General features: G+C 38.5%; 1 protein-coding gene across 5 annotated transcripts in view; it reads right to left on the bottom strand.

Moving 5' to 3' along the window:
• The window catches only part of HAO1 (hydroxyacid oxidase 1), a 151,392-nt gene that overhangs the window by 93,526 nt on the left and 40,949 nt on the right, over positions 1 to 16,917 (bottom strand). For all 5 annotated transcript variants that reach the window (XM_086333406.1, XM_086333405.1, XM_086333407.1 and 2 more), the window contains 2 exons: positions 13,672 to 13,847; positions 3,969 to 4,060 (listed from right to left, as the gene is read on the bottom strand). In XM_086333406.1, the coding sequence (XP_086189532.1) occupies positions 3,969 to 4,060; positions 13,672 to 13,847 (268 nt within the window). The remainder of the gene's footprint in view (positions 1 to 3,968; positions 4,061 to 13,671; positions 13,848 to 16,917) is intronic.

The raw sequence follows: 16,917 nt of genomic DNA, 5'->3' as shown, positions 1-16,917 counted from the left end.
CCTGGGTTAGGAAGATTCCCTGGAGGATGGCATGGCAACCCACTCCAGTATTCTTGCCTGGAGAATCCCCATGGACAGAGGAGCCTTTGTGGACTACAGTCCATGGGGTCACAAAGAGTCAGACATGACTGAGTGACCAAACACTACTTTGGATCCAGTTAGCATAAAAAAATTTTTTTTTCCATAAAAAAGTCAAAAAAAAAAGCTCCTAGGGTTCAAAGACTCCATATAATCTGTCTTTAGACCCCAGTTTGAGATGATCTAGTATTGTGGATTTTGGAAATATACTAATTCTGCCATATCATTCCCTAATTACCTCAGGACTAGTCTTTGCCACATTATTACCTTCAGAGTAAGGATCTTAATGTGAACTCATTTTTTTTAAGGCAGATGTTAAATTACTTATAAAAGCATGCACTACTGAATTATCAAAATTCTTAGAAAGAAATATGTTATTCTTTTCTTTTATTGGAGTATAGTTGTTTTACAATGTTGTGTTAGCTCCTGCTATACAGCAAAGTGAATCAGCTATGTGTTTACATAAACCCCCTCTTTTTTGGATTTCCTTCCCATTTAGGTGACCACAAGCATTGAGTAGAGTTCCCTGTGCTATACAGTCAGTTCTAATTAGTTATCTGTTTTATATATAGTTGTGTATATATGTGGAGGAGGCAATGGCACCCCATTCCAGTACTCTTGCCTGGAAAATCCCATGGATGGAGGAGCCTGGTAGACTTCGGTCCATGGAGTCGCAAAGAGTCAGACACAACTGAGCAACTTCACTTTCACTTTTCACTTTCATGCATTGGAAAAGGAAATGGCAACCCACTCCAGTGTTCTTGCCTGGAGAATCCCAGGGACGGGGGAGCCTGGTGGGCTGCCGTCTATGGAGTCGCACAGAGTCGGACACGACTGAAGTGACTTAGCAGCAGCAGCAGCAGGGTATATATGTCAATCCCAAACACCCAGTATATCCCACCCTCCCTCCCACCTTGGTATCAGTATGTTTGTTCTCTATGTCTCTGTCTCTACTTCTGCTTTGCAAATAATGTTAACTTATTTTTAAACTCTGCTGGAACAGGCCATGGTTCTCAATAGCACTGTATTACTATGGACTGCAGTCAAACTCCTGATCTGGGACTCTTAATGATAAGTATTTCTCCATACAAGAAAACTCTGTGATTTATAGAAATGCAGAAATCATACAGTCCAGACATTTAATTTTTGCGACCAACACAACATTATGTAGAGACTCAGGCTGAAAAGTCTGAGCAACTTGCTCACCCAGCTCTCACCCTTCTAGAGGCAAGAAAAGGCTTGAACCCAAGACTCTGGGTTCATTTCAATGCTCTTGCAGTAAAATCACACTGCCTCTTTGGCTCTGAGTTATGATGTCACAGAATGTGCAAGAGAGTAAGTCCTTCTGTGTACCTACTGAGAAGTTCTATATCACAGCCTCCTCCAAGTCTTTTGCCAAATGCCTGAAAACCAACACATTGAGAGAAAAACACCTTCACTATAAACTTAATCCTGCTTCACATTTCTCTCATCATCATGCACCTTAAATTTTCTCTAAAGTAGGAGGCAAATTCAAGCAAGTATCTCCTCTCAGGCACACATCATGCAAAGGGGAGGGTCATTGTTTATCTTAAAACAGTTTCTGAGACCACAACTCAAAAAGCCCTTTTAGATAAGTTTCCATATCCCCTCAGCCAGAAGGAAATAAACCACACCATTCAGATATGTTTCCCTTAAAATCTAGTTAGATTTGATTTCAGTAGATTTAGATTTTATTTTTAGAAAACAAACTTAATTTGGCCTGCCCACTAAGTCCACGTCTTCATACACAAGAGAGGCATAAATCAGCGGAAAAGCCTTGAACTGAGACCAACTTCTCCTGCCTGCCCAGAGGAGCTCTTCACTCTCCACTACAGGCAATGTTTAATATCACCTAAAAAGATGGGTCTTTATAAGTAATGCTGAATTGGAAAGAGCTGACAACTTCCAGTTTTATGATTTTAATTACTGATTCTGTGCAAAGACTTGATTTCTTCCTACCATTAGCCCATTAGTGCTTCAAGAAAAACTCTTGAGTGCAAATGCATGTGCCCAGGAACCCCTGGCCTCATTCAATCTGCCCTAAGACCTGCACAACATCCATGGATTTAGCTAAATCAACATGCTATCTTAATGAAACAGTAATCCACTACTTGACTAAATTATTTGAATGAATTCAAATGTTTGCCCCAACTAATAACTATGACTAAATGGTTCTGACAAAAGGGGGAATGGATATGATGATCCAGCTCGGAAATGATGAACTAAAGAGTCTATCCACATTATTTCATAGATACATATTTATTTAAGTTTTGTTACATGATGTTAGCTTACTTTGCCTATGATAAGTGAAATTATGGAATACTAAAGTTTAAAGGCGCCAAAGAAACAATCTAATTAATTTTTTTAACTTTAAAAGATGAAAAAGCTGAGATTTGGAGGGGTTATCCCTCAGCCCCATAGCAGGTCAGACCCTTCTCTCTTTCCTTGGCTCTCATAATTATCCAGGCCACCTCATTGGTCTTCCTGCTCCCTGTCATGCCACAGTCCAATTTGTGGTACTTGTTGCTGCTAAATCAAGGCTTTTCTATTGCATATCTAATGACTCATAATATTTAATATTCAAAGACCCCCTCCCTGACCTGTCCAAGCAGGCATATTTCTCAGGCTCCCAACACCCACCAGATACTGCAAACAAAAGAGATTCCTTGGTATTCCCCAAGAATATCTCAGTCTTTCCCATTCCACTTTTACACTCACACTAGTGAAAGCAGGGGTCCATATGGGAACAAAGCAGAGGTGAAAGACAGCTGCAATCCCACTGCCTCATCTGAAGAAATCCCGGACACATTCTCACAGTGGACAGCATATAAGGGATCCCCACGCCACCCCACCTACAGCTTCTGGCCTTCACTCTAGATCAGGGATCCATGAAGTACACCCCTGGATATATGTCTATCTCCATGACTTTTGATCCATTTCTGGGCTCCCCAATCCTTTATCTTAAAGTCAATCCATGGCTGGGCCCTTCGCTCCTGGCGTTGGGAGCCGATTGCTCACTTTAACTGTTTTAACTCTATCCCACACCATTGCAGCCAGTTAGTTTACTTTTATATCTGGATTCTGACTCTGATTTGTCTGGCACAGGGTATATAGTACATATAAATTCACATTGGATCTACTCAGTAGCTGTAAAAATACTAGTGCTTCAGTTTTCCTGGTCCCACAAGATTCTGATGGATGGATTCAGGGTGCAGACTGGGAATTAGGATTCTTTAAAGCTCCCAAGAGATTCCAATGTGCAGCCAAGGTAGTTCAAGCTCCAACAGAGAGGTTTGTTTGCAGGAAACCTCTCCCAGGCCACAGGATTTCTGCCTCCTTTCCCCACCTGCCCTCACTCTTCAGCTTTTCAACCTCCACCTCCAAGACACTCATGGCATAATCTTCTTTCCTACTCAAATTTACAATATTCCTCTCAGTATATCTATAAATATAGGACTAATCACTGCCTACAAATGGCTACTTACTTAACACAGACGACTTTTATAAGTTTACAAACAAATAGAATAATAATCTAATTTAGGTAGATGCCCATGTGCTCATGTACATGCTGAGTCGCTAAGTCGTGTTCAACTCTTTGCGACCCCTTGGACTGAAGCCCACCAGCCTCCTTTGTCCATGGGATTTTCCAAGGAAGAATACTGGAGTGGGTTGCCATTTCCTAGTTCAGGGGATCTTCCAGACTCGGGGATTGAACCACTAAACTTAAAATCTGAGATCTTACATATATTCCTACACATTCTATCTTGAGTATTCATACAAAAATATATATACAAAGAGAGGTAGTCACAGAGATGGTCAAAACTGAAATACAAATGGGAATTCCAATGGAGGCATTTGCCAAAACTCACAGTGGCTGGCACCCCGTCAAGCTGTCGAGCCCCATGATTTGACACCAAGATCCCGTCCAAACCATGTTTAACTGCTGCCTTGGCATCATCACCTAGAAAGAGTAATACAACCACGGTGTGGAAAAGGCAACTTAATAAAAGGCTTGAATTTTGAGGCCAAAGCATCCCCATCAAAGAGGGGCTGGCCTGATACATATGTATCTTGCTCAGAAACTTTAGCACAGACATACACCCAAGGGTTAAATCTAGAATTATATTGATGATTTCTTTGGCCAAAAAAGGTTAACATTTGAAACAGCTTAATGATGAAATAAAACTATCAATAGATGGTAAACTGACATGCAGTTAAAATGTATTTATCCTCATAAGGAAATACCCGTGCTCAGTTTATTTTTATTATTAACAAGATTAAATTATTTATCATTCAACATAATTACTCCCCCAAAATTTGGATAACATAAACTAACATAACAGTAGCAAGCAGTTTAGTGTAACAGGTGATAAACAAGTCTATTTCAAAAATATTCTTTAATACAAAGCTTTAACTTCAGTAATTATTTTAAGTAATAGTGTTCTATAATTAAATGTATTTTGTCCATTGAAGCATATAAAAATATAACATTCAAATGATATGCTACATCTGAAACCAGTCTTAAAAATATATTGATTTTTGAAAATGCTGTTTTAAATTTGACTAACATACTCCGAAATCAATTTCAAATCTTTTAAAAATATTTTACATCTTTAAACTATTATTTTCAGCATTCTCCCAATAAAAACTATTTGCTAACAGAATCATGAAAATAACACTGCTTCCCAAGTTTAACACTCAAAAGTAGCCCAAGGTTGTAGTGAAATCAGATTGTGGAAACTTAAGCAGATAGATACAGGACATTGCATATATTTATAAATTCAGCAATGGAGATCAAGGGCATACCTGACTAAGAATAATAAAAAAGAGATTCATAGGAGAATTTGTAATTTGAATTATTTGAAAATTTTATTCTTTAAACCACCATTTTCCAAACTGTGTTTCATGGAATTTTTAAATATTCCCACTTTTCAAAATAAAGCTAGAAATATTTTTCTTCTAAAATTATAGGCATATGAAAATGTTAAACCCATGTGGCATAGACAATGTTTATATCCTTAAAAATTCATAGGTTGAAGTTTTAACCCTCAATGTGATCAAATTTGGAAATGAATACTTTGAGAAGTAATAAGGGTTAAATGAGGTCCCAGGTAGTGCTAGTGATAAAGGTCATGAGGGTAAGGCCCTCATCATGGTATTAGTGCCCTTACAAGATTACACCAGAGAGCTTGTTCCTCTCCCTCTCCACGCACACAAGGGAGAGGTCATGTGGGCACACAGCGTCAAGGTGACCTCTGCAACTCAAGGGAAAAGCCTTCACAAAAACCAACCAGGCTGGCTACTTTATCTCAGACTTCCAGCCTCCAGAAGAATGAGAAAATAAATTTCTGCTTTAAAACACTCCCTTTCTCAGGCTATTACATTTTGTTATGGCAACTTGAGCCGACTAAGACATTGTGTCATCATGATATTATTATTACTAGCAGAGAATAGTATATATAAGGAATATATACTATATAGTGTGCATGCTAAGTTGCTTCAGTTGTGTCTGACTCTGTGACCTTATGAACTGTGGCCTGTCAGGTTCCTCTGTCCATTGGATTCTCCAGGCAAGATACTGGAGTGGGTTGCCACGCCCTTCTCCAGGGGATGGTTCCGACCCAGGGATCGAACCCGCATCTATTTCATCTAACATGCATTGGCAGGCTGGTTATTTACCACTAGCACCACATGAGAAGTCCATATACTATATATACTAAACTATATATATGTTAGGCTTCACAGATGATGATAGTGATAAAGAACCCTCCTGCCAATGCTGGAGATGTAAAGAGACGCGGGTGCTATATGAGAAATATATAGTGTGTGTGTGTGATGCCCTTCAGTTCAGTTCCATTGAGTTGCTCAGTCATGTCCAATTCTTTGTGACCCCATGGACTGCAGCATGTCAGGCCTCCCTGTCCATCACCAACTCCCAGAACTTGCTCAAACTCATGTCCATCAAGTCGGTGATGCCATCCAGCCATCTCATCCACTGTTATCCCCTTTTCTTCCTTCCTTTATCTTTTCCAGTATCAGGGTCTTTTCCAATGAGTCAGTTCCTCACATCAGGTGGCCAAAGTATTAGAGCTTCAGTTTCAGCATCACTTCCTCTAATGAATATTCAGGATTGATTTCCTTTGGGATTGACTGGTTTGATCTCCTTGCTGTCCAAAGGTCTCTCAAGAGTCTTCTCGAGCACCACAGCTCTAAAGCATCAGTTCTTCGGTGCTCAGCTTTCTTTATGGTCCAACTCTCACCTCCATACGTGACTACCGGAAAAACCATAGCTCTGACTAGATGGACTTTGTCAGCAAAGTAATGTCTCTGTGTATTAAGTAATGTCTCTGATTTTTAATACACTGTCTAGGTTGGTCATAGCTTTTCTTCCAAGGAGCAAGTGCCTTAAATTCACAGCCACAGTCACCATTTGCAGTGATTTTGGAGTCCAAGAAAATAAAGTCTCTCACTGTTTCAATGTTTCCCCATCTATTTGTCATGAAGTGATGGGACCAGAAGCCATGGTCTTAGTTTTTGAATGTTGAGTTTTAAGCCAGCTTTTTCACTTTCCTCTTTCATTTCATCAAGAGGCTCTTCAGTTCCTCTTCAGTTTCTGCAATAAGGGTGGTGTCATCTGGATATCTGAGGTTATTGATATTTTTCCCAGCTTGTGCTTCATCCATCCTGGCATTTTGCATGATGTGCTGTGCATAGAAGTTAAATAAGCAGAGTGACAATATACAACCTTGATGTACTCTTTTCCCAATTTGGAACCAGTCCATTCTTCCAAGTCTGATCCTAACTGTTGCTTCTTGACCTGCATACAGATTTTTCAGGAGGCAGGTAAGGTGGTCTGGTATTCCCATCTCTTGAAGAATTTTCCAGTTTGTTGTGATCTACACAGTCAAAGGCTTTGACATAGTCAATAAAGCAGAAATAGATGTTTTTCTGGAATGCTCTTGCTTTTTTGATGATCCAGTGGACGTTGGCAATTTGATCTCTGATCCCTCTGTCTTTTCTAAATCCAGCTTGAACATCTGAAAGTTCTCAGTTCAAATACTGTTGAAGACTGGCTTGGAGAATTTTGAGCATCACTTTGTTAGCGTGTGAGATGAGTGCAATTGTGTGGTAGTTTGAGCATTCTTTGGCATTGCCTTTCTTTGGGATTGGAATGAAAACTGACTTTTCTAGTCCTGTGGCCACTCCTGAGTTTTCCAAATTTGCTGGCAGGTTGAGTACAGCACTTTCACAGCATCATCTTCTAGGATTTGAAATAACTCAACTGGAATTTCATCACCTCCACTAACTTTGTTTGTAGTGATTCTTCCTAAGGCCCACTTGACTTCAGACTCCAGGATGTCTGGCTCTAGGTAAGTGATCACACCATCATGGTTATCTGGGTCATGGAGATCTTTTTTTGTACAATTCTGTGTATTCTTGCCACCTCTTCTTAATATCTTCTGCTTCTCTTAGGTCCATACCATTTCTGTCCTTTATTGCCCCCATCTTCACATGAAATGTTCCCTTGGTATCTCTAATTTTCCTGAAGCCCTTATCATTTGGATATTGGACATTTTAAACAGTCTTCAAGCCTCTCCATTTAATCATATTTAATGATTAAAATCATTTAATCATTTCTATTTGTCACTTTGTTTTACATTTTGGGAAATATCCTTGACCCTCTTCTTCAGTAAACCAGTAATTTTATTTTTAATTCCAAAAATCATTTTTTTTTAATATTTGCGAACTGTTTTTAATGTTCCAATTTTCTTTTCACAGCAGATTCTTCTTATTTAAACATATTTTCAATCCCTCTGAACCTATCCTTTGGAGTCTTTAAAGTTCTTTTTTTACTTTATCTCTTTCCTCTGCCATCAGCTTTTCTGCAGATGTACCATGGTCTTTTATGTTTTGGAATTTCTGAAATGCCTTGTGATGCTAAAGGTGGAGTCTCCCCTGGGCTGGAGCACAGACCCTTGGGAGACTCCGTGGCTCCCAGCTCCTCACCACCCTGCACCCCTCCAAGGCAGCAGCAGGAGGCAGAGACCAGTCCCCTGGACACCCCGGAACCCCAGCAAACCTTACCCATCTTCAGCAGAGTCTCTCCTGGGCTAGTGGGGGAGTGTCACAAACAGAACTCCAGTGATTCTTCTGGCTTTCAGCTCCCACTTTTCATCCCTCATCTCTGTCACACTTGCACTCTAGACCCTAGGAACCCTCAGGCACCCTATGATACGACTTGCTCCTGCCTTCAGGGTTCTCACAAAGACTCTCTACAGGAGCAGTTTTCTTTTCATTTTCCTGGTGTCAATATACTCCCTTTACCTTTTGTTTCTTTCATAAATGTCTTGAAGTTTCTCTGCTGCTTGTGCCTTCCTTTCCTTTGCTGTCATAAGTGTTATGCATTCTTGGATTTCTGTACTTTAATTTCAGTAAGGTCTTAAATTTGATAAAAGGGTACATATGTGCTCAATCTATCATTTTGAACTAGAAATCCAGTATGTTATCACACTATCATTTAAAACATGTTTAGGAAATGGTTCTCTAAAGATACAGACTTGTATGCTATCCAGGAGAACTTTCTATGATGATGGAAATGTTCTACATCTGTGTGGTTCCATATAGTAACATAAATAGCCATAGAGTAATAGAAGTGTGGCAATGTAGGTGAGAAACTGAATTTTACTTTTGTTTAATTTTAATTTACTTGAATAGCCACACTTGGCTACGGACTGACATATTGGCTAACTGAGTTTTAATGTTTGCATGGGTTTACCCACTCTAATAAAGAGATGTACCATGGTATTTTTTTATGTCTAGATGTATCTATATCTATAAGTAACCTTAACAAACAATGTAAAATGTAACTAGAATTGCTCTGGTTATCTAATTGCATGTGTGATATCAAACATAAAAATCAAAAGTTAAAAAATTAAAATATTTGAAATATATTTTATGAATCTCATGATTGAAGATATATGTAATCTTCTGATTTATAATGCAAATACTTGCCACCAGGTAGCTATAACCTGTGTTTTAAGATATTGAATACTGTCAATAAACTGACCCTATACAGTATGAAAAAGAGATTAACCCCTTAGGCTTGGTAGTAAGGCCACCTAGATTTGAATCCCATATCTGCTTCATGCTTGCCATGTAAGCGGCAAATTACTTAACTTGTTTGGTACATCAGTGTACTAACCACAAAATGGGGATAAAGATTCAAATATGATTGGTTTGTGGATTAAATGAGTTGAATGAGCTCTTAGAAAGTACCTGACATGTTGAGCACTCAGATAAATATGATTATTATTATTTTCAGCGGATGGTACAGGAAATACTAACTAAGAATATGAGTAGGTAGAGGAAGATTTATTTGCTGGATACTTTTGGCAAATCTATTTAAGTTTTGTTTATAACAACAAATTTTAATCATAGTGAGGGTTATGATTATTATGAGCTTTTCATTTTGAAGGAAGTGCTATTTAAGTCTTAGTTTGTTGTCTTCTATCATCTCAGATGGTTTTCTGTGTTCTACCAGGCAGTGCTGGGAATGTAGGGAGAAATCACTGAATGGTTTTCTAAGAAGACGGGATCATGAGTATGTAGAGAAAAAATGAAAGTAATCATTTATGACCATTTATGTATCCCTTTCCTTAGCTGTTTATGTAATCTTGTTCACATTTTATTTTAACTCAGAGAGAAAAACAATGTTTTCTTAACAAGAGAGTCAAAGTGGACATAGCAAATGTTCATGAATCTTGGATATTTTCATTAACCTTTAGAGTTTACTAGTATGACATTCCAAATTTGTTATTTGCCAGTTAATACACTAACTGATTCACAAACACAACAGTCAATAGTGAATAGCACTGTTTGCTATCTTATTAATACATTATTTCCATACTTAATCTTAAATACCAAAGTAAGTACTCAAGAGTTACAGTAGTATTATCTTCTATCTATTGTCAAGGCCTTGAACAATAGACATATAGCAGGACTCTATGCTATTTCAATAGGAGCTTAGTAACTAAATCCTAGCTTCATGGCAGCAGTTTTGAATACAATTCAGGAACACTGAGTGAATATTCTTTGAGAATGTCTTTAAAAACTATAGATAGGGTAATAATGAGTTAAAGAAGTTTCTGAGAAGCCAAAAATCACTAGAGAAGTGAGACCGTCTAGTTTTAAATTTTTTAATTAGAAAAAAATTCTAAAAAGCACATGCCTTTGTTTATAATGCCATTTGTTAGCGTGAGTTCTGAGGAAAACCTAACCCTGTCTCAAGTACATATTTAGAGTTTGTGTTGAGATTTCCAAAGACAGAGTTTAACCACAGCAAGAGATTGCATCTTGCTGTTTTAGTTGCATTCATTAGAATGCAATCCTTAAAACGGTGGTAAGGGGGGATGTTTCATTGAGATCTTCTCAGTTGCCTGTGATTTCATATTCCTACAAATATAATCTGTACCTTTCTGGTAAAAGGAAAATGAAAAAGATAGATGACTCTTAGTCAATCCATGTAACTTCTGGATGAAGATCTGTGAAATAATGAGACCTGGATTTCCCAGAATTGGCCTTAGCACTCCCGCCTCCCCTCCACCCAGACTGAACCTATGCACCCCTTAATGTCATTGTTGTCATAGTGATGATTCTTGTTTGTTAAATAAATGAAGTAAATAGTTACAGAGAAGTTAGACAATGTAAACTGCACGTGTACAAATAAGTTATTTCCTTTCAAATGCCAAATGCCCAGTCTTTCCTTCTCTTGCTTTTGAGCTCTCTCTAGTTATAGATATTCATGCAGTTTTCCCTAAGTATTTTACTCAATAAACATTCAGGCTGTCTACTGAGTGAAAAACACATAACATGGATAAGAAAGAAAAAAGAGAAGTAAAAGTGTTGGTAGTGGTCCTTGGTGTAACGGCCACAGAATGATGTTCTTGAAGTCAAAACATTTTTCAACTTAACATGTGATAGTAAATCATTCAGTAGATTCACATCATATCCTAGAGGACAAAGTGGTAGAAAATTAGGTATATTGGGAATCCAAAATTGAAACATTGGTTAGAAATTAAATTGGTGATTTTACCCCAACTGCTGTGAGCCTTCTGTGATGAGAGTGATTAAATACTTGAAACAGCATTTTAAAAATAATTTTTAATTAATTTTAAATATTTTAAATAATTTTTTAATAATTTTCTAAATGGATTACACTCTTTCAGTTCCCTCAGTGACACCACTGTGAAGTGAAAGTGAAAGTAGCTCAGTCATGTCCGACTCTTTGCGACAATACAGCCCATGGACAATACAGCCCATGGACAATACAGCCCATGGACCACACAGCCCATGGACCACACAGCCCGTGGAATTCCCCAGGCCAGAACACTGGAGTGGGGAGCTGTTCCCTTCTCCAGGGGATCTTTCCAACCCAGGGATCAAACAGAGGTCTCCCACATTGCAGGTTGATTCTTTACCAGCTAAGCCACAAGGGAAGTCCCAGAAGACTTTGAAGTGGGTAGCCTATCCCTTTTCCAGTGGATCTTCCCAACCCAGGAATCAAACTGGGGTCTCCTGCATTGCCGGTAGATTCTTTACCAGCTGAGCTACCAGGGATTAGCTACAATTCTTGCCCAGATTACAGCAGTTTCCTAAATTGCTTCCCTGACCACAGCTAGGCCACCTCCATTGAGTCGGCCCATTATACAAAGCTTGCTTTTTCTACACTGCTGATCTGATGAGGTTGTTTCCCTCATCAAGGTTCTTAGTGGTTCTCAATCATCTTAAAGTCTACATACGGCTTATATGGTTTAACATTGTTACTTGTGACTGCTGTATTTCAACATGACCGAAGTCTGAAAAAGAGTCTTTTGACCTGATGTCATGACAAAAGTCAAGGATCATCTTTCATCCTGGAATGAAACCTTCCCTAAATCACTTTTATAACTGTCCAAACACTATTTAAGCCATACCCTTATAGTGCATAGATTTCAATCTCAGTATGTACAACATCTTATCTCACCCAAATTCTTGTTTTTATGTCTGTCCCCTCCAAGAATGAGATGTCCTTTGGCCAAGGATCTCAAATTATTGTCTTTTATTTTAGCACACAGTAAGCATAATAAATGTTTATGAAATGAGTGAGTGAATAAGTGAATGAATGAGCAAATAAATGGGACAGATCCTTCGGGTTAATATTTCAGTACCTACAGTGGAATATAGCTACAGGAAGTAGCACTAATAATCATGGACTACAGTATGAATGCAAGTAAGGTCAGCAAAACTGTTTAAAGGTGTCTGTAATATCAGTATATACTCAAAAAAGTATAATCCACAGAAATTTTGAACTGACAATAGTCTATAGAAAAGAATATAACAATGTCTTTTAAAAGCACAGATTAAGACAGATCAGGATTTAAACATATCTCCACTACTTAAAAGCTCCATTATGAAAAGTGAAAGTTGCCCAGTCATATCCGATTCTTTGCAACCCCATGGACAATACAGTCCATGGAATTCTCCAGGACAGAATACTGGAGTGGGTAGCCATTCCCTTCTGCAGAGGATCTTCTCCACCCAGGAATCAAACCTAGGACTCCCACATTGCAGGTGGATTTTCACCATGTGAACTACCAGGAAAGCCCAAGAATACTGGAGTGGGTAGCCAAGCTTCATTAGGCCCATTCTTTTACTCACATTAGCTTATTTTTGTGTCCATACTATTAAATAAAGTCAGGGGCATTCCCAGAACTTTATAAATAAGGGCCATGGTACTCATACATATTCAAGTAAAACCAATGAAAAAGTTTTGATTCTAAGTCATAGTTAACCCTGAGATAAATTAATGGAATCTCTCATCACAGAGCCACTTACTTAAACATTTCCATTTGAAATAATATGTTTCGAGCAGTTATCTACATAACAGTATTAAATGTTTTCAAAGGCAAGAAAATATTTTTGTGGGTGAACACATTTACATTCCAAATTATTATATTCATTGGTACCTCCCTGTGGGATTTGCATACATGTGGATATTGGGGAATTTGTCAAGTTTCTTAACAACCATGGCTTGATATTTGAAGATTTTAACATTCTAGTCCACCATTCTTTAAAGAGAGGTGATATGGGATTCCAAACTCAAAAAATCAGTTCTAGTCATTAGTACTGGGAGGGAACAGGAGAAAAATACAAAGGGCTCTTAAACATATCTGGCTGTCATAATATCTTCCTTGGGACTTATTGATTTGAGAGCAGTTGTTGGCAGCTTTCAGCCAAAGCAACAAACTCAAGACCTTCTACCTAGGTTTTGCCAAGCTCTGTGATTCAATGGCATCCAAAATCAGGCAATCCCACTACTTTAGAAAAAGTAACTTTTTACTTCATAAGAGCCCTGTTCTCCTTCAGAAGGAAGAAACATTTAGTCATTAATGTCAAATGGGAGAACTGAGAGATGGATTTATATTTCCATATTAATTATTTGGAAATAATTGATTATTTTCCCTTAAAATATCATGATCATATCCATAAAGAATCATAAAATCAGAATTCACTCAAGTAGAGAAATAAACAAACCTCTCAAAATGCCTTTTGCAACAATGGGCAGAGATGTCAGTCTTCTCAGCCATTTAATATCCTCCCAGCTGATGGATGGGTCTATTGCTTTAGCCACATATGCAGCGAGTCCACTTTTGTCTCCAAAATTTTCCTTAGGAGAAAATGCTAAATCATTGGTTTCAAAATTTTTCATTCTGAAACAAAGAGATACATAACATGAGAAACTTCCCAAATTAGAAGTATCTTTACAATGACTCATTCAGTGAAAAAAAAGAAGGGTACCCTTTTCAAATCAATTGACTGTTCACTCTCCAAGTTGATCACATTTATGTTTTCGTGTTTTGATGAAGGAGTCCAGGCTAAATATGACAACTTAGTAGACTTAATTGGTCACTTAAAGTTTATTTTACATCTTATAATGTAAGATTTTTATATAAATTTATATCTTTTTATATAAATAAGTCAGATTAAAGGATAAAACTTTGGCCAAGTTCAAATATCTCTACCTTTTTAAGCCAGTCTGTGAATATAAACAATCAATTTGATGCTATTTTCAAAGGCAATGCATACTAATCATAAGACGAACATTTGCATGATGCATCACAATTTACAATGGGCATTCATATACCCACAATGTTTAAAAAACTTTTGGAAGATAAAATTCACACTCTATAATTTCTATTTTATACAAAAAATAAAACCAGAATTGTAGAACAAGATGCCCCCATGTATTAACTAATGCAGCATTTGGGTTTCAAACTGGTCTCGACTCATTTTTTTAAGAATTTTTTTTCTGTGTGCATCATTTTAAAGTCTTTCTATTTCATGCTTTGGTTTCTTGACTGTGAGGCATGTGGGATCTTAGCTCCCCAACTAAGGATTGAACCTGTATCCCCTGCATTGGAAGTGAGGTTTTAACCACTGGACCACCAGGAAAGTCTCAGCGTCTCTGACTCCTAATTACATTCTCTTCACTCAGATCTCAACTGCACTCTGTCAATTACATTAGACTTCAGAAATCTTTCAAAGTCCTTGTGGAAAATTCTAGAGGAGATTGGAAATGCAGTATTAACACCTCTGTCTGGGGTCACTGTAAACTCTTTTCCTTGTCTTTTTTTTTTTCTTCTTTCAACTCTTTTCCTGCTACCATGTTGGTGTGGTGGTGGTGCTGGTGCTTGGTCATAGGGAGAAGTGGAAAGTGGTTCCCAGCAGATGCACTGTCAGCTCTTGCTTTTTTTCTCTATTTACTTGTTTTTTCTGTCTTCTTACTCAGAACCCCCAATCTTCTAGACAATCCTGACCAGGATATGAGTTTCCAAGACCTTCCTTACTTTGCCTGAGGTGTGATGGTTAGTTTTGTCAGCTTGACTGGGCTAAGGGATGCTTAAGCAGCTGGTAAAACATTACTTCTGGGTATGTCCATAAAGATGTTTCTAGGTGAGATTAGCATTTATATCAGTAGACTGAGAAGAGATTGGGCAGGCATCTTCTAATCTGTGGAGGTCCCAAATAGGACAAAAAGGTGGAGGAAGAATAAGTTCATTGTCTTTGTTTGAGCAGGGACATCCATTGTCTCCTACCCTTCACATTGGAGCTATTGGTTGTCAAACCTTCAGGTTTTGACCAGGACTTACACTATGGGCTCCCAGTTTTGAGGCCTTTCAGACACAGACTGTGACTTATACCATTAACTCCCCCCATCTTAGGCCTCAGGTTTAGGTTGAAACTACTCTGGCTTTCCTGGACCTATTCCTACAACCTGGGCCTCCAGCTTGTAGATAATAGATTGTGGGATTTCTCAGCCTCCTTAATTGTGTGAGCAAATCCCTTATAGTAAATATCTCTATAGATATAGATACAGATATTTCGATACAGACATCCTACTTGTTCTGTTTCTCTGGAGAACCTGACTAATACATATGACTTTTTCTTACTCCTGGGGCCTGAGTCACCCTCAACACAGCAGACTCAACTTGTCAAGGATGTTGGTATACACATACCCCAGCTCCTTCAACCCTGGGCAGATTAACTCTGAGATAGATTCTACAAGATCTCCCAGAGTTTCCCAGCAGGATTAAGCTTCAGTTGCCCATAGCTGTGACTGTCTTTGTAACATGCCAATTGTTGACCATCTCCCCTCCCTGATACCTCTTCCCCACTCCTCTACCAATATTCCTACCATCTTCTAAAGGTACTACTTTTACTTAAATCAGTGGTTCACATTCTTCTCCTAAAGAAACACAGAGACACAACCCCACTGAGTTGCTCCCTTCTCCTATGTCTAATTTTGTTAACTCAGCTTAGAACAGTATTTCTCTAACTAATCTAGAAGATTTTGCAGCTGGCTTACTCTACACCTGAAGTCTTTTCTCTTAGTCTAATATCCTGATATCTTGGAAGATTTTGGAAGTTCTCCAAGCTAAGGACAAAGTCTTTTCTGCCTACACCTCTGACCACTGATTGGATGGATGGCCTTCCAAATACACACTGGCACCACCCATATGACTTAGCTGCCTGAAATCAGCTTAGCAGACCTAAATCCAACTGCCAACTTCATTTCTCTAAAAGGCTGACTTTGAATGATGACAGTGACCTAGACTCACCTTGCTCTTCTGCACATTATGAATTACTCTGCTAGCAAGTCTCTTCTTTGTGTTAAAGTAAAAGCTATATATGGATCTCTGGCTTAGTCATCAGTCTTTACTCCTTTCCACTGGCTCTGACATTGAACACAGAAAGTATCTTGGAGCCAAGGCTATAACTATTTTTATATAAACTTAGAAGTACAGAGGTACAAAATTTTTACAAAACTAGGGCTTCCCTGGTAGCTCAGTGGTAAAGAATCTGCCTGCCAGTGTAGGAAACACAGGAGACTTGGGTTCAATCTCTGAGTCAAGAAGATCCCCTGGAGGAGGAAATGGCAACCTGGAAAATTCCATGGACAGAGGAGCCTGGTGGGCTATAGTCCATGGGATCACAAAGAGTCAGACATGACTGAGCAACTGAGCGCTGAGGTTTAATGCCTTTAATGTGCTTATAAATAGCTGGTTGTGTAGCTTAGATAGCATCTATTATCATAAGGCCATGGACATTCACATCCCATGTAACTGTCTTCAACCACTGGCTAAGTTTTCTCAATAAGGATTGACTATGACTCAGGTCATAGAGAAGACCTTCGCCTTGGAGAAGGCAATGGCACCCCACTCCAGTACTCTAGCCTGGAAAATCCCATGGACGGAGGAGCCTGGTAGGCTGCAATCCCTG

The sequence above is a fragment of the Bos grunniens genome, chromosome 13, assembly GCF_055505025.1.
Source record: "Bos grunniens cultivar Pamir isolate PY7600 chromosome 13, Bosgru_T2T1.0, whole genome shotgun sequence".
In the NCBI taxonomy this organism is placed as follows: Eukaryota; Metazoa; Chordata; class Mammalia; order Artiodactyla; family Bovidae; genus Bos; species Bos grunniens.
This window is presented reverse-complemented; position numbering and strand designations above follow the sequence as displayed.